The sequence below is a fragment of the Balaenoptera musculus genome, chromosome 2 (genome assembly GCF_009873245.2).
Source record: "Balaenoptera musculus isolate JJ_BM4_2016_0621 chromosome 2, mBalMus1.pri.v3, whole genome shotgun sequence".
Taxonomy (NCBI): domain Eukaryota; kingdom Metazoa; phylum Chordata; class Mammalia; order Artiodactyla; family Balaenopteridae; genus Balaenoptera; species Balaenoptera musculus.
In genome coordinates, this window is record NC_045786.1 from 69091851 (window position 1) to 69119805 (window position 27955).

The window sequence follows — 27955 nt, forward strand, 5'->3', positions numbered from 1 at the left end:
TATAGGGATAGTGCCGGGCTGGCAACAGTGGGGCTCTCACCACCCCCAGGCCTGTAGCGGGAGGGGAGAGGTGGCCACCACAACCTGGAGACTGAGAGGGCTGCACGGGAAGGGCAACCTGACAGGAGCTGTGACTCTGGTCATTGGAGGAAAAAAAGTCAGTGTGAGGCAGCCCGGCAAGGAGGGAGCCACCAACGAAGCCCCTGGACCTCCCACCCCTCCCTACCCCTCGTCTTCTGCAGGTGCCCCCGTGGGGAGCCAAAATCAAGAGAGCCGGTGATATAACCCAAAGGGCAGCCTCCTGGGGCGGGAGGCAGGAGGAGGGGAGAGTGGATCTAGAGGGGCAGGCAGGGCGGGCGAGGGGCCTGGTATTGGAATTCGAGAAGCACGATATCCGTCTTCCACAGTCTCCACCTCAAACCCTTGCTATGGCTCCCTTTTCCTACAGAACAGGCCCACGTTCTCAGCCTGGCGTTCAAGGCTCTTCACACTCAGGCTCCAACCTCCCTCCCTCCTGGGAGAGCTACAGGGGCTTCCCGTGATCTACCTGCACAACAACTCTGTACGGTAAGCCTTATCATCCTCAACATTTTATAAAGAAACCGAGTTTGCCCAAGATGACACAGCTGGCAAGTGATGGAGCCAGAATATGAACCCAGGTCTCCTGATGCCAAAGCCGACGCTTACCTGTTCTGCCATCCTGCTTCCTCACTGAGTGATAAATGCGTGGATTGCAGGGCCATGTTTGGCTCATCCCACCCATGCCTGTCTCACAGAAAGGGTCTCAATAAGGAGTGAGGAGGGGGAGGGAGGAGAAAGGAATCTGGATGGTGAGCATAACCTGTGCTAGCCTCTAGGTCATATTTGACTCTCATAACCATCCTCTGGGACAGGAATTACCCTCCCTGTCTAGAGTCGAGACACCTTAATATCAGAAAGGTGAAGAGACTTTCCCATGGTCAGAAGGCAGAGCCTCAGCACCTTGTTTCCACCCCAACCCAACGCTTGCCCCCTCTCTGCGCCCCTGAAATTCCCTCTGCTAATCAGGACTGTGGGGCTAGGCCCATCCATGAAGGCCCCAGTGAGAATGAAAATATGTTACTGGAAAGAAAAGCATAGTGGGCCAATGTCATAAGGCCACCCTTAGAGTTGTCAAAATTGTGAGTGTGTGTGTGTGTGTGTGTGTGTGTGTGTGGGATGTGAAGGGCCCAGGTGCCCAAATACCACCATTAGAGACCAAGTCCTTTGTCTCTATCTGCTGAATGAAAGCAGAGCGCTGAATTAATGTGACGCAAGAGGGGTGATATTTACTGTAAAAAGTAAGTATGGAGGTCTGGAATAGGAGGGGGGAAGACCTGATGGGTCATTTTGGGGAATCTTACTCATGGATGTCCTGGAAGGCAACACAAGAGATACAGCATGGTGTGATGGGAAGAGGATTCTACAGATGTGGGTTTTAGCTCAGAGTGGTCCACTGCATTGCTGTGTGTCTCCAGGCAAGTTATTTGCCCCACCCCCTGCCAACTTCCCTTTCCTCCCTGTAAAAAGAGAGAGGTTAGATGAGATGCTTATATCCTGCTCCAAGACCCTGCAGCCCTACAAAAGGACCCCTTTACCTTTTGTTAGTTGCTGAGGTGCCAGAGAGAGAGGCTCCCCACTTCAGCTGGGGCAGAATCATGAGGGTTGCAGAGGACACTGCTGGGATGAGTACCAGGAGACGCCCTCCATGGGGGTCCCGTATTCCATGCCCACAATGGGCCTGCTCAGAGGTGGCCTGTCTGCCGACAGCTGTGTCTCCCACCAGCACAGTTAAACTTGCCACTGTTCCTGGGAAGTGACAGCAACTTGAAGCAAAGCAATTAGGATGAAAAAGAGGCCCAGCTGCTTGGGGCCAAAGGAAAATAAACAGACCAGCCCTGTGTGTATTCCATCGCCAAGAGGAGCAATTCTTCATAGGATGATTAGCACTTCCAATTTCCGTCTCCTCCCCTCCACTGCCGCTGTTCTGAGATCCCACTCTTCCCACGGTGTACTGTGCACCCCACAGCTCAATACCTTCTCATGAAGGTCTCCCCTAGTCACCCGCCCACCCCACCCCCTGCCAGAAATGATATCCCTCTCCTCTGAAATCCGACAGCCTCTCTCTATGGGTTTTTCCTTTGATTGATTGACCATGTGATTAATTCGTTTATTCTTTTGACATCCATTGAGCACCATTCATTCATTCAAAATTTATTAAGCCCCTACTATGTTCTGTTCACTGTCCTGGTGATACAGCAGTGAACAAACAGACACAAATCTCTGCCCTCATGGAGCTCAACTTTAGTAGAAGGAAACACACACTAAACAAGTAAAAACAGAGCATAGGAGATGATGCTAGATGCTATGGAGAGAAATGAAACAGGAAAAGGAGTAGGGAATGCAGAGAAGGGGGAGGTAGATTTTACGTAGGGTGGTCAGGAAAGGCCTCAGAATGAAAGTGACATTTGGGCAAAGGCCCATAGGAGGTGGGGAGTGAGCCAGGCGGCTAAGGGAGGGAGGTGTGCCCGGCAGAGGGACACGCTGCAAAGGCCCTGAGGTGGGAGCGTGCTCGGGGTACTTGAAGAAGAGCAATGAAGCCAGGGGGAGAGCGGTGATAGATAAAGTCAGGGAGGAAATGGGCAGGGGATCCTGAAAGGACTTGGGCTTTCACTCAAGGGAGATGAGGAGCACCCAGGGGTCTGAGCAGAAAAGCAACAGAGTTTGGCTGGCATATCATCAGGTTGACTCTGCCCACGTGAGCAGGCTGAAGAGAGGCCAGCAGGGAAGCAGGCCCTGGGTAGAGTGTGGGAAGGGCTGCTGTCTCCTTCTGCCTCTGTCAGGCAGGCTATGTAAGCAAACCAGGATAATTCCCAGAGAGAGGAAAGCTTGGGGTGCAGGGCATCCAGAGTCAGGGTGAAGGAGAAAGTTTGTAGAAGACTGGAGAGAGCTCCAGAGAGTGGGGCTGCAGGGCTGTCATGGAGGTTCAGGAAGATGCTCCTTGCTGCATTAAGCCGTGTGTGTGTGTGTGTGTGTGTGTGTGTAGATCTCTCTGGAAGGACAAACTTCTTAGAGTGTCCCTATGGGCAGGCACAGAGAGATTTCAAACCCAGCCTTCTGGGCTTAGTAACCTCTAAGTATCTCTGTAATTTGCCCTCCTGCAGCTGGCTCGCATCCCCAGACACCTTCATGCAGTGGTCAAGTCTGGATGCCAGGGTATGAGAGGCTGAGAATCCCAAGTCCTGGTCCCAGGTCCTTGCTCTTCCACTTGACTGCCTGTGTGACTCTGGGTGACTCATTTCAGCTTTCTGCTGATTTCCTCACCTGCAAACCAGACATGGTAGCCATCCTTGCTGAGGGTGGCAGGCTATAGGAAGAAACAATGGAGCCTGACCTGTGAGGCCAGAGGGTAAGGTGGGCTGGATTGTGAAAACCTCCCCACACTGTGAGAGGGAGGGAGTATCTGTCAAAGTGCAGACACCCGCTAAGGCCTTCACCAGTCATTAACACCCTCATGAAGGGGGACATTCCTCTACCAGCTAGATCCTAAGGCAAGAGAACCCAGGACAGTTAATTTTCCTATCTCAGGAGGTGGAGGGAAAGGGCTGAGTCCAGGGGGGTAGATGAACCCCAAGAAGAAGAGGCACAGAGAGAAGGGTAACAGGGAGGGGAGTGTAAAGGAGACTGGCAGAACTACCCCGTCCGTCCCTGGATGTCAGTCAAGCAGGGAAGCAGCGACAGAAAACAGCACATGGCCCTGGGTTCAAAGCCGGGCTCTGCCACTTCCTACCTGAACCTCTTCTAGTCACCCATGACCTTTGGGTGTCTGGGTTTTTTTTTCCTTTATCTTCAAGAAGGGAGTGGGGATGTTGCCGAGCTGCCTACCACTTAAAATTCTTACAAAGCTTAAATAAGTCCACTGTGGGAAAGCTCTCTGTGAACACTGTGTTCTTATTACACATAAAAGGCATCTCAGAAAGGGTTGGTCTAGACCTATGGATGACCGAACGCTGGAGCCAGCAGGCCTGTCTGGGCTGGTCCACGCAGCCAGCTCTAAAAGCCGACAAACAAAGCTCTGTGGGTTGAGAGAGTAGATGAGCTAATGGATCTCAAGACTGCAAGTGCGTTTAGCACTGATCAGGAGGAGTGAACAAGGAGGAGAGCGGTCTGTGCTGTTAAGAAAAATTATCTGTAACTTGAAAATAGGCAAAAGGAGGACTGCATGTCCTTTCAGTGTCATTCTGGGGCAGAGTTGAAGCACTAAGAGTTATTTAATTCTCTAGGAGACTGTGCCTTTGTTCTACAATTTACTATTGATTAGGGTCCTAACTTTGTAAAGTTACATGCTAACGTAGCTGCATGTACAAGTATGTATGTGCATGTATGTGAAGATGAAAAGGAATTTAGTCCAGCAGAGAACTACAAAAGTTATGGTTTTATTCCCTGTAAGACACCAACCGGCTTTACCTCTACCTTCGCAAACTTATTTCAGTATATCTTTTCCAACAAAATATACAGATCTCTTGTCTCCCAAATGTGCCTTTGAACCAGCCCTACCATTCTTTTGGTTCCCTTATTAATGAGTTAGATAAATCTTTTGACATGTGAATAAAATTACATATTGATAGAGCAAAGAAGTGAGGGGCTCTGTGGCATGGACCAGTCACTTGACCTCTGAACCTCACAAATCTCATCAGTTGGGAGAAGGTACCCAACTCCCATGACTGAGGTAGGGCTGGAGTGGGAAGATGGATGTGAAAGTACTTTGCACATCATCCACAGGATGCAAAAGTCAGGATTTATTATTGTGACTCATCAGATTAGGTTAATCCAGGCCTAAAAGGTCCCAGGCTTCTGAGGGCAGCATTCTCCAGGGCTTGGAACAGGAACATAGGTCAGGGGAAAAGGCAATGAGGGGCAGCCCAGACACTAGGCTCCATGCCCAGGAGGTGCCAGGCTGATGCTGCATTCTCCATTTGTGATGAGGCCAGGATTTCCCACGGCCCTTGGGTCTTAGAGGATGGAGACCACTTAGGACCACTCGGAGAAGTCTGCCCAGAGGCTTGGAGAGGCTGGAGGACTGAGCTGCGCATCTGACCGGAAATCAGGGTCAGGGTACTCTAGAGGCGAGATAAGAGTCCTCATCTAACACCAGAGGTCAGCACCAGAGGTCAGCAGCAGGTCCCTAACTAGTGATCTCTACAGCCTGATGTCTTTCAGGACCTCATGTTTTTTGTTTCTAAAACTATTTTATTTATTTATTTATTTATTTATTTATTTATTTATTTGTTGGCTGTGTTGGGTCTCCGTTGCTGTGCATGGGCTTTTGAGGCGAGTGGGGGCTTCTCTTGTTGCGGAGCGTGGGCCCTAGAGTGTGCAGGCTTCAGTAGTTGCGGCACGTGGGCTCAGTAGTTGTGGCACACGGGCTAAGTTGCTCCACGGCATGTGGGATCTTCCTGGACCAGGGATTGAACCCATGTCCCCTGCATTGGCAGGTGGATTTGTAACCACTGCACCACCAGGGAAGTCCCAGGACCTCATGTTTTTCTTTTTTTAAAAAAAAATTTATTGAAGTATAGTTGATTTACAATGTTAATTTCTGCTGTACAGCAAAGTGACTCATACATATACATATATATATTCTTTTCCATTATGGTTTATCACAGGATATTGAATATAGTTCCCTGTGGTATACAGTAGGACCTTGTTGTTTATCCATCCTATATATAATAGTTTGCATCTACTAATCCCAAACTCCCAATTCTTCCCTCCCTGACCCCTCCTCTCCCTTGGCAACCACAAGTCTGTTCTTTATGTCTGTGAGTCTGTTTCTGTTGCGTAGACATGTTCTTTTGTAGGACCGCATCATTTTATTCTGTAGGTGGGAAAGCGTCCCAGCTCAGCTGACAGTACAAAAGGATCTCTGCTCTTGCTATCTGCATATGTGCATGGCTGCACGCATGTGCACATGCACATACACACATAGAGAAGGACGTCAGCCAGGGGTCCAATGAGCAATGCACGCAGCCATGGTTGGGAAAAGCCAACCCTGCACAGAGGAGGTAGGCACAGAGCCAACAGAGAGAGAGGAAGAGGAACGGCATTCCAGGTCCAGGGAATGGCAAGAGTGGAGGCTAGGAGGAAAGAATTAACCTGTAGAATGTAGAGGAAGGGATACAGGTGAGGAAGATGAGGCAGGTAGACCTGCCCAAAATTGGGCTCATACCTTGAGTAACCTGAAGTCATGGAAATGAATAGTCTATTGCCCTGGAGGGTTGACAAAAAAGGCAGTGGATAAGGGACTTCCAACTGGGTTCTCCCCTGCGGGCCCACATCCCATTAGAGGGTATGGGGAACCCTTTTTCCCTCACAGGTCTCGCTCCAGGTTCAGCTCAGTTTCTGTCTCTACAAGCCAGTGCAGCCTCACTGCCTCCCCAAAGGCCTCCATCTACAGCTGCTCTGCCTTAAAGGCAGGGCTCGCAGACTCTTCCCATCTGCTCCAGCTTTCCCTGTCTCTCCTCTTCTGAATCTCCCCATTTAGCAGCTAATTATCCTGCCTGTCTTCTTCATACAGTTTGTTTACTACCCTTCTGCCTGGAGTAACGTATTTTTCCTCTCCTTATTTTCCCTTTGCCCTGATTTCTTCAGTACTTTATTATATTGCAGGGCTTGGGTTTTTTTGTTTGTTTTTGCCCGTTGCCTTCAGCCCGATGTGGATCAAGACAAATGTGTGTAAACCTTTTGTTGTCCTTGGCTAGACTCTAAGCTTTATGGACCCCTGTCTGTCAACTACAGTCACATTAGGTGCAGCACCCTGCTGAGCACACAGTAGGTGCCTAATACTTGCCTGACTAGCAGTTTGATTAACATCACTTAACCCACTCCCAGCTGGTGCTCAATTACTGGCCCATTCACACACTAGCCTGGATTATTGAAATCCTACCCCCCATCCCTTCCACCGACATTGTGACCCACCAGCTCTCAAGAGAACCCAAGTAATTTGAGGGTTGAGATCCCAGAGTCGTTGCTTCCTGAGATTCTTGGGCATGTTCACACCACCAGAATGCAGAAGGCACAAGGCCCCCAACATCTCAACTGGGGCAGGGAGAGAGAAGTTCCCAGCAGCTCCTAAGGCCAGTCTCACAGAATCAGCCATGGCTCAGAGAAGACTCTGGGCATCCCCTCCTAAAGCCCAGCCCAGGAGTCACAGTGCTGGCGTCGTCGAGGCCACCTGCCCCCCGGCACCAGGAGGCAGCCTGAGGAGAACGGTCCGCAAGGAGCCGGGCCGTGGGAAGCCGGCCTTCTCCCTGAGCAGCCGCCAGGTGCCGCCCTCGATGGCATAGAGCAGCGTAAACACGCGGTTGACCGTATAGACGGTGTCGCCGCGCACCACGGCCGTGAAAAGCGCGCCCTTGCTGTTGACGAACTGGCCGGGAAGCGCCGTCCACTGGCCCGTGGCCAGGTTGAGGCAGTCGATGGCGCAGTGCAGGAAGTCATCCTTAGGTCCGTTGCGCACCACGTAGAGACTATCGCGGTGGGCCACCATGCAGTGGCCATAGCTCTGTGGGTGCCGCAGCTCGGCCACTGGCAGCCACGCGTCTGCCCGCACCGTGTACTCCACCACGGTCGTGGTGTCGGCTGGCCGCCACAGACACACGAAGAGGCGGCCGCGGGCTTGGGCACAGGGCACGCCAGCAGCTGGCTGCGGCAGGTTGGCCACAAAGCTCCAGCAGCCCGCGGCCGGGTCGTAGCGCTCCACGAAGCTCATGGTCATCCTCTGGTACTCGCCCCCGATGGCATAGAGGTGGCCGTCAAAGCCGGCCAGCGCCATGTCGTAGCGCGGCTGGCGGGGGCTGGGGAACTCCCGCCACGTGCCGCCGTCGGGGTCGTAGCAGAAGCCCAGTTCCACCACCTCCTTGTTGGGGCCCCGCACTCCCCCCACGATGTAGAGCTTGTTGCCCAGCGTACCCACGCCCGCCAGCAGCGTGCTAGCCTCCAGGGGCAGCGCGGCCAGCGTGCGCCACGCGTCCTCCTCTTCGTCCAGGTAGCACACGGTGCGCGACGCGTCCTCCAAGAAGCCGCGCGCCGGCGCGTGCGTGCTGACGGCCACGTAGCTGCTGGGTCGCAGCGCCGCCACGTAGGCGCGAGCCTCGGGCAGCGCCAGCTCGGCCGCTAGCTCGTGGGCGCCGTCGCGGATGAAGAGCGCGGCGCTGTGGAAGACGTCGTGCAGGCCGAAGGCGGCGGCGGCGTCGCATAGCAGCGCGCAGTTGTCCGACGTGAGGCTGTGCTCCAGAAAGCGCGCCAGCGCCGGCGTCTGCAGGAAGGCGGCGCACTCCACGGCTTGCAGCAGCTCGTCCGGGGCCGCCAGCGCCGGACGTTCGCCATGCAGCACCCGCAGCGTGGTGCGGAAGCCGTCCGGGCTTAGAGCGCCCAGCCGCACCTCGGCCGCGCGCGCCTCCCTCATGCCCGAGCGGAACAGGCCGCGGAAGAAGCCGCAGTGCTCCACCAGCAGGGCCCGGTCGGCCTGGAAGAGCTGGCTGCCCACCCACACCTGCACCAGGGCCCCAGGGCCCTGCGGCATGGCGGGCCCAAGGCGCGGAGGCCGCCTCCGGGGGCCTGGATGCAGCGGTCACCGACTCCGGGGCTCCCCCGTACCGGCAAAAACGTACCCGGGGTATATAAATATCTTCCTGGCTAAAGATAGTACGGCTCATGTGATGTGGTGGCCAGCGGGCTGGATGGCCGAGGGCCCGGAGGGCATCTGGAGACCTGTCGGGTCACTCACGTACGTAAGAAAAATAGTAATAATGGTGACCGGATACCGGGCACCTACTGCATTCAGGGCACTGTGCGGGCAGTTTACAAAATATCCCATTTAACCTGCACTAAAGCAGCTGTAAGCCCTCGTGCAGGTACCCTAACTCTGACCCTCTGTTTCTTCGAAATGGGGCCAATAATAACATCTATTTCACGGTATTTTGACAATATCTGTACAGTGTTTGGAATGAGGCTCAGAGAATTTACGACTTGTTCAAGGTCATTCAGCTGGGAAAGAGCAAGGACGGGATGAATACCTAGCTCACGCCTTCGGTTGGTGGGGCAGGGGTACTTGGGTGCCGGAGGGAGAGGCAGAGGGGGAGCACGTAGAGTGGGCCGGGCTGGGGTCCAGAGTAGGTTTTCTTTTGACTTGGGCCTCTGCCCCTGACTCTGGGCTAGACCAATCTCTTTTTGAGAGCCTCGATTTCCTTCTCTGTAAAAATGGGTAACAGGTGAACGTTCAGTAAGTCCCTGAATGTGGAAGTATTCCCTGACTCGGGATGGGTGTGGGAAGCTGGTGTCTCTTCCCCTCTTGCTACTCCCCACTCGTCCATTGCTGTATAGCTCAGATCTTGGGAAAAGGAAAGTGGGGCTGTTGAGGGGACTATATATCTGTGGATGGGAAGGAGACAGGCTTCTTGAAATAATATTTAACACTTAAATTGCACTGTCAGGCATTTTGTGAGCACTTGAACGTCTATAATCCTCGCAACAATCAGGTGAGAAAATAACTATTATTTTCCCTCGTTTGATAGATATTATCCATTTATTGCTTACAGCATGCATGAGTCAGATATTATTAAATTCACAGATGAGGAGACTGAGTCACCAAGAGGTTCACTCACATGCCCGAGGTGACATGGCCAGAGAGCAGCAAAGCTAGGACTGGAGTGCAGCCAGTCTGACCCCAGAGCCTGCGTCTCTAACCGTTGTGCTCTGCTTCCTCCCTGTGCTACAAATGCTGGGCAGTCACTTTGTGCCAGGAGGTCACAGTTGGAAGGAATTTCAGTCTCCTATGGTTCAACCCCTTCACTTACAGTAGAGGATCAGACAGGGAATTGCCCAGGGTCTGGAAGCAGACAGCCCCAGGCCTCCTGCTGCCCACCTTGCCCAGAACTTTCCTGGGTGACCACCTAAGACTCCGGGTTCCAAAATGTCAGCCGGAAGGGAGCTTGGTGATTATCTTCTCCTGCTACCTTGTTCTACAGGTGGGTTAACTGAGGCCCAGCCCCGTGTAGGACGTATCTGCCTTTCAGGAGATGTTCCGCAGCAGGTCTTCTTCAGGAGGGATGGGGTGGCTCAGTGGCTGACAGTGATAAAGCTGTACTTGGGAAGGGAGCAGGGAACTTCCCTCCCCCCAAGACACACGCATGCACAGATCCTCAAGTATGAATCTGCAGACCCAACACGAGTGTGCCTTTCTTGCCGGGGACTCCCACCCAGTTCACCCCATTAAAGCAGGGCTGGGATGTGGGGACCACTTGTGTGAGCCTGGGAAGCCAGAAGCCTGGAGGCGGCAGCCAGAAATATGCAAGTCTCTGCCCCAGAGACCAGACAGGAAGAGGAGGAAGAGATAGAGGGGGTGGGCAGGAGTCCCCACGGATACTATCCCAGGCCCTCTGCCAGCTTTTCTCCTTCCCTGAGGCTAGACGTTGGCTGAAAGCGTGACAGCCCCTCCTTGGAGGAAAGTGGGCTCTGCAGTGCCCAGGCCTGACTCTGTCCTTGCTAGTGGCCTCAAGGATAGGGGGAGCGTCTGACCCTTCTCATTTCACAGATGAGGAAAGGGAGGCCTAGAGATGGAATGGGCTTTGCCTTGGTTATGAATGAAGATGTGGGATGGATTGAACCCTGTCCACTTGACCCCAGGCCCCAGCCCAGCTGCCTCTCCTCACCGGTGTTAGCCTTTTCTTCAGGAAGGGAAGCAGCTGCCTCCTGCCAGGCTCAAATGAAGGGGTGGGTGGGGAAGGGGCTGACCCCCAGGGGGCCACAGTTCCCTCCCCAGATGGCCTGTTTCTGGCACCTAGTAACTGGTAGACAAACAGAACCACTGCCTGCACCTCTCCTGAGAGCAGGAGTGGGAAGGAGCATGAACCCACTATTGGCTGAAGTTCGCTCCCAGTCCCAGTTTTTCACAAGTCCATCCCTGATTTCAGTGGGTTGGAGGGCTAGTGCACACAGCCGGCTCCCACCCTCAGCAGCCAGGAAGTGGGGAGGGGGTCATCCAAGGTGGGGGGTCACGGCTCTGAGGCTGAGTCCAGGATCAGCCCTTTGGCCCTGTGCCCAAGGCCCCAGTGGGGTGGTTTCTGCAGCTGGTGAGAGTTTCCTCCACCCGGACAACAAATGTCCCTCTGGGACTTGGAGAGGACAAGGAAACTGTCATGGCTGTGGGCAGCCCACGGAGTTCCCAGGCTCTGCCCGACCCCACACCAACCTCCCTCTCTACTTAGCAAGGTTGAGGGTGGAGGCAAGGAAAGGGGCTCTGTGTCAGACCCTGAGCCTTTCTAGAGCACACGCCCCGCCTTGTACATCTCTCTATCTGCAGTGATTGGCACACTGAGGGATCTGGTGGACTCCTGGGCCCTAACCTAAGTAGGAATCCCCAGTCTGATGGAGGAGACACAACCCCTGACCCAGGAGAGCCTGCAATCTGATGGAGGACTGGGCCCAGCTCCACCACCCTGCACAATTCCCTTTCTGGCCCTCCACTATAAATGAAGGTGTTGAACCATATGAGACTGAAGTTCCCTCCAACTGTGACCTCCTGGCCCTCCTGCCTGATGGGTGACCCCTGGCCTTTGCCACCCATGGTGGTATTTCTGCACACAGGGTAGTGATGAGCTTGCCTGGACCTGAAGAAGAGCACTGGACTGGGAGTCAGGATTCCTGCTGGGCTTTGATACTGGTACTACCACTGGCTTGCAAAGCTACCCAACCTGTCCAGGCCTCAGTTCTTTTTTGTTTTTTTTTGGCCATGCCATGCAGCATGCGGGATCGTAGTTCCCCAACCAGGGATCAGACCTGTGCCCCCTGCATTGAGAGTGCGGAGTCTTAACCACTGGACCACCAGGGAAGTCCCCAGGCCTCAGTTCTTCATCTGTAAAGTGGAGCTTGGATCTGACTTCTAAGGTTCTGTTCAGTTTTGACATCTGAATTTATAATTGAAAAATCACAGAAGTGGTTGTCATATTGTGCCTCCAGGGAATGCAGTGACATGACAAAGGGGTCCCAAAAGGTTAGCTTTATGTGGAATGGCTTCTGGGGGTGGGAGTAGGGGTGGGTGGCAAGGGCAGGATCTAGTCCTACCTGTCTAGACCTGTATGTGCCCCCCCCACTCACTCCAGAGCCACCTATTGAGCACCTGTTGCAAGCCCACTGCTGGGTGAGGGGCCACATCCTCTGCATTTCGAGGGCCCCAGGGCCCCTTATAAGAGCCTCAAATGTGGGGAGGTGGTGATAAGGAGGGTTGGGATACTGGCCCTAGCAGAATAACCTCTCTCTTGACCCAAAGTGCCCAAATTCCTGGTCGCTGAACAGTTGTGGCTTCTTGGCAGTTGGGTGAGAAGTGTGAGCTATTCGTGTCCAGGGGAGTGCAGGGAACTATCATTTGCTGTTTGGGGCTATGGGCCAACCTCTAGGTGGAATATTTTCATGTTATCTCATCTAATACTTAATATCATCCCTATTTTAAAGACAAGGTGTCTCTGTAACTCTTCCACTATGAAATGGGTGTGATAACTACCTCTTAGGATGATAATAAGGAACAGATGGATAAAAAACAGAGAAGTGCATTAAGCATTGTGAATAATTCAAGGAGATTATTATCATATTGGCTTAGTGTAATAGATATTTAATTATATTGCAGCTCTGGGGATTCTGAATGAATTTGGGATCTTTGAAAAATAGACCACGAAGGGCACCTGAGAGTCAATGATGATTTCTCATTGGTAGGAATTCCAAACACGTGTATTTCAAATCCTTTAAATCAGAGTCCTTTCAGCTCAACATTATTCATAGATTTTTAAAAAATCCCCAAGACAGGTCAATAATTTGGTGATGGTATTTGTGTATAAAAACAATGACTATTCCTTTCAATAAATTGTACCCCCCAGGGAATGACATAGGTGGAAATGTTGAAATTTTTATATTTTAATCTTTTAGGTCTGATTCAGCACTTCAAATTTCCTATATCAAATTTCCATAATTATTTGACTGTATTTGTTTGTTTGTTTTGTTTGTTTTGGACTCGCCACGCGGCATGTGGGACCCTAGTTCCCAGAACAGGGATTGAACCCGTGCCCCTTCAGTGGAAGCACAGGATCTCAACCACTGGACCACCAGGGAAGTCCTTTGACTGTGTTTTTGGATAGATTTTGGAACTGTTGTTGGTGGTTGAGAATACAGTGATGTGTGAGAAAAAATGTACAGGGAGTAATAAGATGAGGAACTGAGGCCCAGATGGACAAAGTAGCTTATTCCACAGTCTGGCAGTAAGTGACTGATTCCAAGAGCCTTTCTGGTCCACAATGGGCACTTCTGGGCGCTGGACAAGCAGCCCACAGATGAGGAGGCTGAGGATGGGGAATGGGAGTGGTTGCAGCTGTGAGATGGGCACTGTTTTCCTCCCAAGCCTCATAGGAGGGGCATACTTTGGGCACTTAGCGGTCACAGCTGAGGGCCTGAGTAACCAGCTGGCAAGGAATTCAGATAATCTCTTAAATAGAAGGGAGTTAAGATCATCTCGTCCCATCTTGCAAATCACTGTGGTGTCTCCTTACAACACCTCCTTGAAGTGTCACCCCCTTGATTGCCTTCAGTGTCAGGGGGCCTCACTTCTTCCAAAGACAGTAGTCCCTTCTAACTATGGGCAGCTCAGGTGGTTGGAGTTCACACTCACACCGAGCTAGAACCTGCCTCCTTGCAGCTCCCATCTACTGGTTCGTCTGAGTCTTAAAGGAACGTAACTCCTCCAAAATCACGTAAGTAGGGAAGTAGCAGAGCCCAGGTTTACTCCCAGTTGGGCCTCTGGGGGTCCACAGCTTGCCCTCTCTCCAGCAGTCCTCCAGTGAGACTGAGTCTCCCCATAGCCCCACCCAGAACCAGTCTGTCCTCCCAGGACTAGGGCCAGCCCAGGGATGTGGCTAGAACTTGGCTCCCACTTTTTCTCCTTCTACAACTCAAAGGAAAACCCTTGGCCATTAGCTCTGTGAGCGATTCTGGCCTGTGGGTGTAATCTAAACAAATTCCTCCCAACACCTTAGAGTCTTAATAACACAGCTGGTTTACCATGATCTCCCAGACACACTATTAGGCTGAGTCAGTATTCATGTCCTGTCCTGGAAAATAATTTTCTCTCTTGGTTGAGGAGAAGTTATTACCATCAGGCTCTGACTCCAGACCCTCCGCCTGCTGACCTGGGTTTTCCTGGTTTCTTTTGCGCGTGGGTGGGTAGATCAGCTATGGGAGGATAGGGGTTTGGGGTTGGAGGGGGAAGGGCTGCAGTGAGAAGTCTCTGAGACTCCCATATCTTTCTCCACTCAAGCCTGGAGTGTATTCCAAAAGAGAGGTCCCACAGGGTTCTAGAAAGTACTCAGACATGGAACCCAGTGTTGATTTTGTCACTCTCCATTAGGCATGAATTGGATTTATTTTCCCCTTCCTTTAGTATTATAGATGGGGACACCAAAGCCCAAAGAAGTGAGATGACTGGCCTAAGGTCACCCAGTGAAAGAGCTGGCACTAGATCCTAAATGTCCAGATTCCTCATGTCAGCCCTTTGCCCTGTTTCCAGCATGACCAGATTTACCCCAGGTTTCAAGGGGAATGACAGGTGACCCCTGCCAGGCTCATCCACCAATCCCAGAATCATAGGCAAGAGGGAGTGCCAGGTTCTAGAATAAAATGCCCCATTTACACACTAGGCCACAAACACATGCGACTCATTAGCTCCCATCAGGGAGAAAACAGTAATCCAGAATGGGTTTGGTTTCTTGAAGCTGGACCCAGATTGGCCATGAAATCTTACTAAGGTCATCTCCTCCCAGCGCCCCCCCCCCGCCCCCAGAAGCTAGGATTCTTTATGGGTTCTGCAGTGATGCCTGAGAGTCCCCACACCGAAGGGCAGGGTAATGTGGTCGGGGAAGTTGTGTGCCAAGGCTGAGCTGGCTTGTGATCCAGAGAAAGGACCAGGCTCGGAGTTGGACCCGGCAGGCTTCCCGGAGGAGGAGGCGGGGCCAAAAAGGGAGGGGTGGATCTTCTTGCTGATGGGAAGTGACTGAGTGGAGATTCAGACAAGGCTGGAAATCATCCTTCCCCTCAGTCCCCCTATCCCTGGCCTCCCTCTCTCCGGTACTTGTCCTTTCCCGCCGGGTCTTGGGGGCGCTCCGAAGGGTGACGGCGCCGCCCGGCCCTCGAGGTCCAGCAAGGCCCTGGGGGGCGCGGCCGGCCGGAGATCCTTTCTGCTCGCAGGGGTCTCCGCAGCCCTTACAAGGAGTTTGGCGGCGCTCGGGCGGCCCCGCCCGCCGGGCTCCCCCGGCCCCTCCTCCCCGCACGGTCGGGCCTGGCCGCGGGAAAGCTGCCTGCTAGGCGCGGGGCCCGGGAGGCCGACGCCGCCGGGGCCGCGAGTGCCAGAGAAGCCGCCACTCGCTCCCGAGGGCCCCGACGGGCGGGCACGCTGCTCGGGGCCCTTAGGCCAGGACCCGTGTCCCTCTCCGCAGCGTCGCCATGTCCTCGGTGTTCGGGAAACCCCGCGCGGGCAGCGGGCAGCAGAGCGCTCCCCTCGAGGTCAACTTGGCCATCCTGGGGCGCCGCGGAGTGGGCAAGTCCGGTGAGTGGGGTGCGGGCGGAAGGGAAGGGGTCAGGTGGGGACGCGAGAGACGGGGAGCGGTGGAGGGACCCGGGCGCTGTGGGCTCGCGGGCAGGCTCTTGCACTGGCTTTCAGGGCTTCCTGCGCCCAGGTGGGTTGGATGAGACACCGTGATGGTATCCGTCTTTGCCTCAGCTTCTCTGTTGCTTGGCTCTCCCTCAGCTTGTTTTCAGCTCCTCCATCTCTCAGCTGTCTTCTCTTCCTTGCCTGTCTTTCCCCCTGTGTCTCCCTACTGGGTCTGTGTCCTCCTTGTCTGTGACCCCAGCTCTCTCCCCTCTGTCTCTGTGTCTCCCAGTCCTCTGCTGGTCTCCCCCTTGCCATTTACCGCCCTCCATCTCCTCTTCCGGGCCAGCAGTCAGCCCTGGTGACTGGTACCAAAGGGACCTGTTAGGCACTGATCCCCAGCCCAGGGCACCTATGGAACTTAGTCGCAGCTTTGCTGCTCCTTGATTTAGGCCGGCGGAGAAGGGGCCCCAGGCCCCTGAAGGGAGGTGGTAAAAGTCGCTGGCTTTTGGGATTTCCCAGGGGGAGGCTGCTACCCACTCCCCACCCCAGTTCTCTGGGATTCTGGAACGAAGTGTGAATTCTTATCAAATGTATTTGTTTCAAGTCAGACCCCTCTCTTGACTTTATGGAAACACATTGGACTATGGTCTCAGGTACCTCGGACATGTCCTTGATGAACAAAGCGCTTGGATTTACACTCAGGCCATTTCTATCAACACTGAGCTCTGCCTTCACCACTTTTGGCAGCTGGAGCCCAGCTGGAGCCCAGGGTGTGGGGAGGGTGTCACCATAGGCAAAGATCCAGAAAAAGGGTTCACCGCTCTCCCTGCCATTCCCAGTCCCAGGCAGCTGAAGGGGGGAAGGCAGAGGGGGCTCCTCCACTGGCTGTTTTCCAGTTGCAGCCATTAGTGAATGGCCATCATGGACTCAGCTGTGAGTTTCCTTCTCCAGAGTATTCTTTGAGACTCACTGGGAGCCTACTCTCCACTTTTGAAGCCAGCCCCCTGGCTCAGAGATGGGACTCTGAATCATGCTTTCCTAGAGGAAAGATTTGCCCTCTTCCCTTTGAAAATCAAATTGTTATCTGCGGCTCTATCACTGGTACAGTTTAGCCAGTGACTACATGAATGAAAGAATTTAAATTTTAAAATATGTATTCCCAGGGTATTAGTTTGCAAACTGACACTGTTAGGAATCCTGGGAAAGGATTTTAAGGATTTTCTTTAAAATACTGCATTACTTTTTAAGAGTTCAGTATAATAGTGGGCTGGCCCTCAGCTTTATGTGGTTAAATTCTGAACAAAAATCAATCTTGTTAATGCATTCCACCTGGGGAGAACTTCCCCAGGTTTTATGTTCTGTGAGACTCCCATGATGAGTGTGGAGGCCTTAGAGCCAAGACTTGAGGACTGAGGACTAGAGTGTGTTTACTTGGGATTCGGGGGTTCATATCCCTCCCAGAGATCACCCACTGATCAACTCAGCTCTTACTCTCTCTTTGGCTTGTAGCCAAAGCCGGGATAAATGCCTCCACACTTCAGAGTCTTTGTGTCTTGTCAAGGTTGGGGGAGGTCTCTCTTCAGTTTGAGTCTCAGCAAGCTGACCCTAAGGTAACTGGTTGCCTGGGTCCAGACCCCTTAGTTAGGGTCTTCACAAACGCCCCTTAGGCTTGCCTCTCATTTCTTTTCTCGCCGCCATCCCCCTCCAAAAAAAATCCCAGAATGCAACTGGGAAGGACATGGTTCCCCATATTTCTGGTTTCCTCTGAGCCTCTCAAACCAGTTCCCCAGCTCTCCAGAGAGCAGAGGGGTCACAGAGGCTAGATAAGTCCTCCCTAAAACGAGAGGGGCAGGCTCCAGGGCCCAGCAGCCAGACACGATGGGGAGACTGAACCAACTTCTTCTTCTTGCAGCCCTGACGGTGAAGTTTCTGACCAGGAGGTTTATCAGCGAATATGACCCCAACTTGGGTAAGGACCCACTCCTCCCTGTCCCTCTTGCTGTGCCCACTTGGATCTCCCCTGCAAACACACATATGCCGTTGTGGGCCCAGGCCTGACCAGGACCACACATCTGGGGGCCGAGGGGAGGAGCCACCAGGATGACTCAGCCCATGCGACAAAATGTTTTAAGTTCCAAAAATGTACCCTTCCACAGCTCACCCCAGACAACTTGGGGGTTAGCCCAATTAAGAGAACTGAGAGAAGTTGATTTCCCCTAAAATATGAGGTATGATGAAACTTAAAAAAAAAAAAAAAATCAAGCATTGCAGAATATCCACATCCATTAAGTGTTTTTCTTCCAGATGGTTATTCAGTGTACTTTTCCAGAAAAGCTGGACAAGACATTTGGGAAATTCCCTAGTAATACTGGCTTCTAAACCAGTTTTTTAACCACACAAGAAAACTAGTCTTGTTTGGTAGGTGTATCATGATGGTGTATTGGAAAAAGGGATGCCCTGGTGTCAGAGCTGAGTTTGAATACTGGCTCTGTCACTTATTGGCTGTGCACCTTTGAAGCAGTCACCTAAGCTCTCTGAGCTTCTGTTTCCTCATCTGTGAAATGGGCATAAAAATACCTATCTCAGAGAATTACTGTGAGGATTAAAGAAATAACACATGTAAAAGATGTAGCGTACTGCTTGACCCACAGAGACATTGAGTGCGTATTCACTTCTCCTTCCTTCTTTCTCCTCAAATGGCTTCCCATCTGTGGTGGCTGAGATTCGCCCAAGTTAATTAGATCACTGTTTCTGAAAATTAATTTCAGCAGCAGGACCTTTTCCTCAAATAACCTCTTACATGGAAGTCCAATATCTAAATACGTAAAAGCAGAATTTTATTAATATAAATGTAACTTAAAGCTTACATTTATAGCATTTCTTTATGGTAAACTTTCCACTGAGAAAAATGGGGTGTCTGGATGCTCTTTGCTCTTTGGAAATGGGGGTTGCAGTCTTAGATTATCTTCCCCCTTCATAAGAATTGAATAAGGCGTTTGTGGAACCCCTGAAGGCCCTCTGAGGAAACCCAGGGCTCCGGGAGGACCCTGGGGTCCCACAAATGAAACCTCCACAGTGCAGCACCACCGGCAGCAGACCTCTGATGGAATGCGCCCTTCACGCCTGAAGGAAAGAGCTCCTCAGCCCACTGGTGCCCCTCAGCCCCTCAGTCCAGGCTGGGATGTTGAATCCCAGTGTCAGAGCAGGAAGGGACGTCAAGGCTACTTGGTCCAATGGTTTTTAGAATTTATTCCTTACGTAGCAGAATCCCTTCTTCCACGGAGATTTTACACAGAACCCCAGAGGTCAAGCAGAGGAAGCAGAGGGGGTCCCCTGGCTAAGTCAGGAATGCAGGGCAGGCAACTCGCGGACAGTCCTTAAGGGGTTTGTTCCTCAAAGTTTGGTGTGACCGCCTGTGCTTTGACACAGCCCCTCGGCTACAGTGGAGGAAGTAGGCCCAAGGAGCTTTGTGGGCCAAGGTCACCAGCAGGTCTGAGGGGAGCCCATTGATTAGCAGAGGTCGGTGCCCAGGGGAGTGAGACACAGGAGCATGAAGTCAGATGGGCGGGGTGGGGGAGTGGGTGGGAAGGGAAGGCACACAGTAGGGATGTCTGGGAAGGGAAAGCGGAGATTCTCAAGGACAGTGCCTCAAAAGACAGATTCTGCCTACCTCAAATATTGCACGGAGCATACTTATACTAAAAAGTATTAGCTGTTTATCTGAAATTCAAATTTAACTGGTCATCTTGTATTTTATTTGGCAACCTATCTCCAGTCTCTCTTCTTCCTGTCCCGCATCCATACCCTTCAGGCAGGGTCCCCCCAGAGGAGCCTATTACAGTGGTGGTTTGAGCTTCCTGGTTGAACGATTTTGGAGTTCTGAACTGGTAGGGGAATGCGTGGTCAGACGGTCTGGGGCGGGGGTGTGGCAGCCCCACAGTGGTTAGTCACCTCAGCCTTTGGTCTCGTACCACACCCTGAGAGCTCCTGAGCTGGAGAGATGGCCAGACGCTCTCCTGTCGGCCATTCTGGGAGGCCAGTGCTGCTCCTTGGGGGTCCTGTCCACTGTCTAAACATTCCCGCCACTATCCCATGGCTGGTTCCAGCAACTGGGGGGGGGGGGCTCTCGGACCAGAGCCTTTCCTTCTGTGGAGAAAGGTCTGAGCATCCAAGGAAGAGTTAGCCATGTGGAGATGTAAAACCACCCTTTCCCCTTTTCAAACACCTTCCAAGAGCTTGAGCTCAAAGGGGCCTCTTGAGGATGGACACCTGCGTTGTTCATTCCTATTTCCAGCTTGGAGTGCAGTGCTAAGCACAACACAGATGCTCTTAAACATGGGATTTGAATTTTGGTTTTAGGATTACCCTTTAAAGAAGAGCTCCTATTATTATCCCCATTTTACAGGTAAAGAAACTGAGGCAGAGAGGGCTCAGTGGTTTGCCTAAGATCATGGAGAACCTCAGGTACAAAGGAAGATGAGACACCACTCCAGTTGCCCTCCACTAAGGGTGGCCTTATGCTATCGAGGACCTGAAGTCAGAAGTCTGTGTGGCACTGGGCTCTCTGAGCCTTGGTTTCCCCATCTGGAAGATAGGACTAATAGACTGTGCTCTGTGTGTGAGCTGTGCCTTGTTATAGGTTGTGACTGTTAGAGTTGGTAGGAGCCAAGAGAGTCAGTGCCTGGGAAAGGGCTTCGCCTGCGCTGAGCGCTCCAGGAAGCGAGCAGGGGTATCCAGGAGAGCGCCCTCCTCTCACAGAGGGATTGGGGGCATCTCACCTGGTTTGCCCAGGGCAGAATGACAAGCTTCCCACCACTCTTCTCCTCATCCTGCTCCAGCAAGGATACAGGTGCTGTTTCTGAAGCATCATCCCATACACACTCTGACGAGAGCGCCTTTGGTGACGTTTTAAAAATTATTACTGTAAATGAGAGAAAAATACTTTGGGAAAGGGGTCTTCTCTCAGCATTGATGTCCTAAGAATGTTATTTAGAACTAGGAGTTAGGAAACCCGTATTTACTAAAGGACTCTAGAATGACCTGAGGGCAGGCACTTTGTGATGGGGAGGCAGGACATTACTGTGACTTGGAAAGGAGCCCCCACTGCACCCCCAGCCCCTGGAGTCACCTCACTTGCAAAGGGGGAGGGAGCTGGATAAGATGATTTCATGACCTCTGAGCCTTCTCCACTGTGCCCATGCATGTTCCACGGCCTCAGCTGGACGGGGAGCTTCTGCTCTTTCCCTGTACTATGCACAGATAGAGCTGGAGAATTGGCTTGTCCACTGAGCAGAGGGAGTGAGGGGGTCCCACTGTAGAGCCCCAAGTTCAAGTTCCTTCTGATAGGGTGCTGTGTGGCTGTGGGAGAGTTCTCTCCTTTTCTGGGCCTCACCCTCCTGTCATCTCTCTATGGAAGAGCTAACAGCAACCTCAAAAAGCTGTTGCATTTAAGGGACTGTAAGAGACCAAGGTTGGGCTAATATATTTCCTTGGGCTGGGCACAGCATGGTGCCTGTGCAAAGGCACGCATCAGACAACTCTGGCAGGAAAATAAAGAAAAATCTGAAGGAGATGTAGGTATCCAGGGGCAGCTCTTCTTGCACCAAATATAGTTAAACATTTGGGGCATATTTTCCATTAGATTTTTTTTTTTTTTTTTTTTTTTTTTTTAGTCTTTGAACAAGAACGGCTATTTATCCAAGTCCCCACAGCAGGCTGGGGATGGGAGCTGTCTATGATTCCTGCTGGCTGCTAGTGGACCTGGCGTGTGTCCAGGCCTGGCTTGGCTGCCAATGGCCCTCAGAGAGAAGTGTTTGTGAATTCCGCCACGGCTGGGGGGTACTCTTCTCACAGTGGCTGCTACCAACAGGCAGAGAGGGCTCCAGTTCTGCCCAGAGGGTCCTTCTTTGGGGTCACTTGGGGCACAGGGGCACCCCCCCCCAGGGAAAGGTGAGGGCCAGTGGCACAGGGGAAAGTTGGGGGTAGGGAGAATGATTGTGACAGCGAGGTCCTCCTTGCAGGCCTGGCCACTTGATACTTTCTCAGGTTTGAGGTCATAAGAACTTAGAAAAAAAAATTTGTAAAAACTTATGAAATCCAAATAAGGTCAGTGGTGTAGTTCATAGTATGGTACCAATGTCAATTTCCTGGTTTTGACTATTGTACTATGGTTATGTAAGGTGCTAACATTGGGGGGAGAAGGGGGGAAGAGTACACAGGAACTCTCTGTACTATTTTGCAACTTCTACATGAGTCTAAAATTATTTCAAAATAAAAAGTAAAAAAAAAAAATCACCTAAGAATGTGAACCTGCCCTGGAAACTTTGGAGCACTATGTCCCCACTGTCCTTTCCCAGGCACTTGTGGAGGGCCAGGCCCCATGCCTAGGGGCCCATCCAGTCCTCATGCAGCCCTGTGAATGGTGCAGGGACAAGCATTTAGCACAGCGCCTGGCACTGAGTAAAAACCTGAAAACTGTTAGCCAGTGTTATCACATTATCCCTATTTTAAAATGAGGAAACAGAGTCTCAGAATGCTGAAATGACTTGGCCAAGGCACACAGCTAAAAAGTAGCTGAAGTTGGGTTTGATTCCCATCTCCAACCTAAAACTTTCAACCATCCTAGATTCCTCTGCTATTATTTTGACCAGGATTATTTGTAAAACCTTCTTGGGACTTCTTTTTCTTTATTGAAATATAGTTGATTTACAACGTTGTGCCAGTCTCTGCTCTACAGCAAAGTGACTCAGTTATACACATAGAGACATTTTTTAAAATATGCTTTTCCATTATGGTTTATTACAGGATATTGAATATAGTTCCCTGTGCTACACAGTAGGACCTTGTTGTTTATCCATCCTGTACATAATAGTTCACCTCTGCTAATCCTAAACTCCCAATCCTTCCCTCCCCCACCCCCTGCCCCTCCTTCTCGGGTCTTCTCAACAGGGTCTGACCCACCTCCCCCCTGCCTTAGTCATGTTGTGTGTTTCTCCTTTCTTGTCCCTTCCCCACCGGGGGCCAGAGGGTTGTCCTGATTGTCCTTGGGGTCTTCCTGTGGTCCAGGTACTGTGGTTGGAGGAGAAGGGGGTGGAGAAGCTTGGGGTTCAGGTGGGAGGGGCTGGCAGTGCAGCTCCTGAGGCCTCTGCCGCCCACTGGGCCCGTGAGCCACACACTCCATCCTGCAGGTGTGGTGGGTGGACCCAGAACACAATCCCGTACCCTGTGGCATGTTCTATGAGTGCCCCCTGGTGCTCTGAGCCATGACAGTTGGAGCAGCATCTCCTTGGTGGGAGGGTCTGCCCGTGTCCTCCATGTGGGTGAGAGCCAAGGTCTCTCCAGTGGTCCTGGCTCAGCCAGCCCCAGAGCAAGTCCCCCAGGGGTGCACAGGGGTCCAGCAAAGGGAAGCTGGGCCTCAGACCCAGCCTACCATCGAGTGGCCTGCCCTGCCTCTGACTGGGCTGACCGTCTGTGTTGCAGAGGATACCTACAGCTCCGAGGAGACCGTGGACCACCAGCCTGTCCACCTGAGGGTCATGGACACTGCAGACCCGGTAACATTACCCCCATGACCCATGAAGAGCTGAGAGTCAGTGCAGCCTCTTGGGAGGTCCTGCTTCCAGAGTGTGGGCCTCAGATGGGAATCTGTAAACCTTTTAAGCTCCAATTTGCTATGCGTCCCTGATTGAGGTGCTGACCTCTCTGGGCCTGAATCTATTGATTTGCCAAATGAGAAGGGATAGGAAGGGGCCTGGGGAGACCTGATGATTGTTGGTGTCAGCTCTGAGATTCTGTGCTCTGGGGCTTGATGCCTGTGTACACATGGAGACAGGTGCACACACGTGTTTACACAGAGGCTCCCCTGGCCCAACCCCGCCCCGCCGCCCAGTACATACCTCTCCCTGTGTCCTCACCACCCCCTGCCAAGGCTGGATGCCAGTTCTTCTCAGAAGCCAAAGGGGCACCATGAACCTGACCCAAAACCAGCAGTGCCCAGGCACAGCCAGGTCTCTGTAGGGGCCATGCCAAAGTCTTGGCTCTGTGCCCCAGAGGCCAAGGTCTCCAAGTCTGTGGCTGGGTGGTGGGAGTGAGGCTCAGAAACAATGTCTCCTTTCACAACAAGCCAAATCCACACTCAAGTGCCCCTTTGAAAAGGGCCCTGCTGGGGAACAATATACAGAGATGCAGGGAGCGGGGAAGTGGGATGAGGCAGCTCAGGTGAAGGCCTTTACCCTGGCCTCCTCTGCCCCTGACAGAGGCTGCCCTCCTTTGCCCCAGGACACCCCCAGGAACTGTGAGCGCTACCTGAACTGGGCCCACGCCTTCCTGGTGGTGTACAGCGTCGACAGCCGCCAGAGCTTCGAGGGCAGCAGCAGCTACCTGGAGCTGCTCGCTCTGCATGCGAAGGAGACGCAGCGCAGCTACCCTGCTCTGCTGCTGGGCAACAAGCTGGACATGGCCCAGTACAGGTGAGTGCGGCGCTTTGTCCCACATCCTAGAGCTCGCTTTCTCCTTTCTCGTAAAAGCGGTGTCATCTTCAGGGATTATTTGGCTGCTAAGAAGAGTAATCCCCTTGGATGTAGATAGAAGGGGGTGTGTTGTAAGGGTACAATGGGCAGGGCTTCCAGGCAGCCAAGGGCAGGAAGGGAAGAGCATCTGGGTTGCACAGGGGCTGGACCCTGAAAGTCAGAAGAGAGGCCACTCCTCCCATCCTCCTGGGGCTCTGAGGTCTCTCTCAGCCTCACCCTTTCTTTCCTGAGACTATATGACCTTCTGTTTCCACTCCCCACAGCTGGCTGGTCATCCAGTGCCCAATTCCAATTCTGGGGAGTGAGGCTCTGATTGGCCACCTGGGTCAGGTGTCTGCTCTGGTCCAACCAGCTCTCGCCTCACCCAAGCGTGGTCCCCAGGCTCATTCCCACAGTTGGCTGTGCTGAGGGCAGGTTCTCTTAGAAAGAGTTGGAGTTGAATCAGAGACCACAGACTGGGCCAGAGGGCAGATGACCACTGAGTGCTGCAGCCGTATTTTGCTTGGCTGGCACAGCGTTTTAAATGACCCGGAATTGGAATGCTTTGAGGCGGGGCATGCCCCCTCCAGCTGAATACAGGCCTCACACTCCCCATGGCTTACCTCCACCCACCCCACACCTTCAAGTTGCCCGCCTGGCCCCTGAGGCGTTTGAGACTGTGATGCCTCCACCTGATGAGTGACCCCACTGGCCCTCTCCAGCACATCTGTCCTGTGTGGCCAGCCCACCTGCGAGGTAGGGCACCTCCCACCAGCCTTCCTCCCGTCCCTTCCTTCTCAGGGCTGGTCACTCCTGCTTCCCCAGGCCCCAAAGGCCCACTGACTGATGTTAGGAAGGAGGGGACACTTAATATAGATCAGGGCTGATGGGCAGTGGGGAAAGGGGGTGTGGTCTCATGAAGGGGGCTCACGGTAGGAGCCTTCAAAGGTGGGCAAACCCTCAGACCCAGACAAATTCCATCTCAGGGAATGAGGAAAGTTGTGTGATCTTAAAGCCAAAAGGTAGTCTTTGAGGAATCACAGATCCCGCAGAGCCTAGAATAGGGATCAGAAGACTGGATTGTGAATAAACCAGTTTTAAATATGAGGAAAAAAACTAGGCCACTGTTTTGGTCCCAATATTTGCCAGTGGGATTGTCTGAAAGTGGTTTGGGGGCAAAGAGCAAAGCAGCATCGTTTCCCTAAGAAGGAGTCATGAGATTTATCCCCACTTCCTTCTTTGGTCAAGTCCCGAGGTTGGCAGGTCAGGATTTGATGGGCACAGACAATGTAATTTTTAGCTGAGCATTGGTCAGTGTCTCCCATGATTGTCTTGCAGCTAAAGGGTAAAATGTGGGTTAGAGCAGTGATAACCACTGATAACATTTTCGCTAGGCTATGCCAAAATAAGAAAAAGGGTAATAATGTTTTATGCCCGGCTCATCCATTCACGCACACACATGCACGTATGGGGTTCTTGTTTCTGAAAGCTCATTATTCAAGCCCCACAATGACAAAGTTTCAGATTCAAGTTCATCACAAAGGCACATAATACCAAGTATTCTTTCAAAAGGAGTTCCTCAGGAATCTGTGAGCTGACAGTCAGGACACCAACCCTGGGTGGGGAATGGATTAGGCGCTCTGTCCCTGACCCTTTTCGTCCCAGTCTTTCCCTCTGTCTGTTGAGCTAGCCCATTTCCAGCCTTTGCTCCTGCCAAATTAACCTTGGCTCAGAAACCGTTTCCCACCATACCCACCCTGGTGTCCCCTCGCAGCTCCCAGGCTGTGCCACTGTCCTCAGGAATGGCAGGTGAGGCAGCTCAGCAGTTAGATTTAGCCATTGAAACCTTGGCCTCCAGCCCTCAGGGACCCCTCCCCCCACCCGCCCCCTGCCTCTTCTGGACATCTGACCTGTCCAAGGGCCAGTACTTTTCTCTCACCCTGATTCCCATGGCTTTCAGGACCTTCCTAGTTACAAATACTCGATCCCATCATCATGGGAGGTGGTACAGGATGAAGCTGGGAATAGGGCTGCTCCCTCTCTCGTGCTGTCACCCTTGCTCCCTCCTGCCTCTCTCCTGGGCAAGCAGACAAAACTCCCTGCCACGAGCCCTGAGACCTCTGCCGACCACAGGCGTCCTGAGTCAGGACCTCGGCCCACCAGGCCTCTGTGGACACTGTGGTCTCACATCCTTCCAGCCAGACCACCGCCTTTCCCCAGAGCTGATCCCACATGCCAGGGCTGAGGGTGGCTCATTTCCTGACCAAGGGAGTCAAGGAGATGTGGGGCTGGGAATGCCCATCTTCCTCTGGCCACAGGCAGGGTCTAGCCAGGGACTTTGGGCCAGCTTCTCCCTTCCCCTCAGCCTCGTTCTGAAATTCTGGCTTCAGTGACATCAGCCGCCATTTATTAAGCAGGGACTGTGCTAGGCACTTGACACAAATCGTCTTTCTTAATCTTAACAACCCTGAGAGGCAGCTCTCATTATCCCATTTTACTGATGAGAAAACTGAGCCTCAGATAGATGAAGATGGTCACCGAGCTAGTAAGTGAGGATCCAGGTGTAGGCCTGGGCCTGCCTGACTTGGATGCATGCTCCTGACCCCGCCTCACCCTGCTTCCCCGCCAGGCAGGTCACTCAGGCAGAGGGCATGGCCTTGGCGGGCAGGTTCGGGTGCCTGTTTTTCGAGGTCTCTGCCTGCCTGGACTTCGAGCACGTGCAACACGTCTTCCACGAGGCAGTACGGGAGGCACGGCGGGAGCTGGAGAAGAACTCCCTGGCCAGGCCCCTCTTCATCTCCGAGGAGAGGGCCCTGCATCACCAGGCCCCACTCACGGCCCGGCATGGGCTGGCCAGCTGCACCTTCAACACACTTTCTACTGCTTGCCTGAAGGAGATGCCTACCGTGGCCCAGGCCAAGCTGGTCACTGTAAAGTCATCCCGGGCTCAGAGCAAGCGCAAGGCGCCCACCCTGACACTGTTGAAGGGCTTCAAGATCTTCTGAGGGCCCCTGCTCAGGATTCCAGGCTCAGCGCTGGGCAGTCTGCAGGGCAGGAGCTGGCTTCTCACCACCGGCTTTCCTTCTGATGGAACAGCAGCCCTCACCCTCTGGTGGACAGCTGACCCCTCCTCCAGCACCAGGCAGTGTCCCTGACACCCAGTTCACTGTAGGAGCAATAGGGACAGGCAGAAATTCTGCTCCTGTTCCCTCCAGACCTTGGTTTCCATGGTAACCACCGCATCCCTCACCCTGAAGGAAACAGCCACTGTGACAACGCAGAGACCTGGGGTCAGCCTGAAGTGGAAGAAAATTGCAGCGTCCGTCATGGCGCCATCACCCCTTCCTGCTGCATCTACAGCCAGGCCTGATGTGGCCCCTGGTGGACGGCTCTGGGTGGACAGCTTCAGGAGGCACTGCATAAGTGTGGGCCTGAGAGCATCCTGCCCTGAGGTCCCAGCACCTCCTGGTGGACGGGAAGGGCAGGGCAGCTGCAGGTTTTGGGGGGCCAGAGCCTGGCCCTCCTCTTGCCTTCTGACCTCACAGAACCCCCAGGCAACAAACCTCACAGTTTATCCAAGTAAAATCTAGTTGCAATAATCCTACGGGACAGCCTGTGAGAAGCAAAGGTGTCCCAGGAAGGCCTGTTTCCAGTCCTTTGCCTCTCAATGAGGGTAGAGGCAGAGGGCCGTGGGTAGGCCAGGGTAGGGAGCCTCCTGCGTGTGTTTCCACCAGGAGGCAAGGCC

The 27955-nt window shown here is 52.9% G+C and overlaps 2 protein-coding genes across 2 annotated transcripts; one reads left to right on the forward strand and one right to left on the reverse strand.

Annotated features, from left to right (window-relative positions):
- Positions 1–496: 496 nt before the first annotated feature.
- Positions 497–27231, forward strand: RASL12 (RAS like family 12). Its single transcript, XM_036844972.1, has 6 exons — positions 497–567; positions 15549–15658; positions 17616–17672; positions 23183–23256; positions 23981–24171; positions 26840–27231. The coding sequence occupies exons 2-6, from the start codon at positions 15556–15558 to the stop codon at positions 27213–27215; spliced, it is 801 nt and encodes a 266-aa protein (XP_036700867.1). The 5' UTR covers positions 497–567; positions 15549–15555; the 3' UTR covers positions 27216–27231.
- Positions 6929–8599, reverse strand: KBTBD13 (kelch repeat and BTB domain containing 13). Its single transcript, XM_036844971.1, has one exon. It carries the CDS (start codon positions 8597–8599, stop codon positions 7223–7225), a length of 1377 nt encoding a protein of 458 aa, XP_036700866.1. The 3' UTR covers positions 6929–7222.
- Positions 27232–27955: the final 724 nt, after the last annotated feature.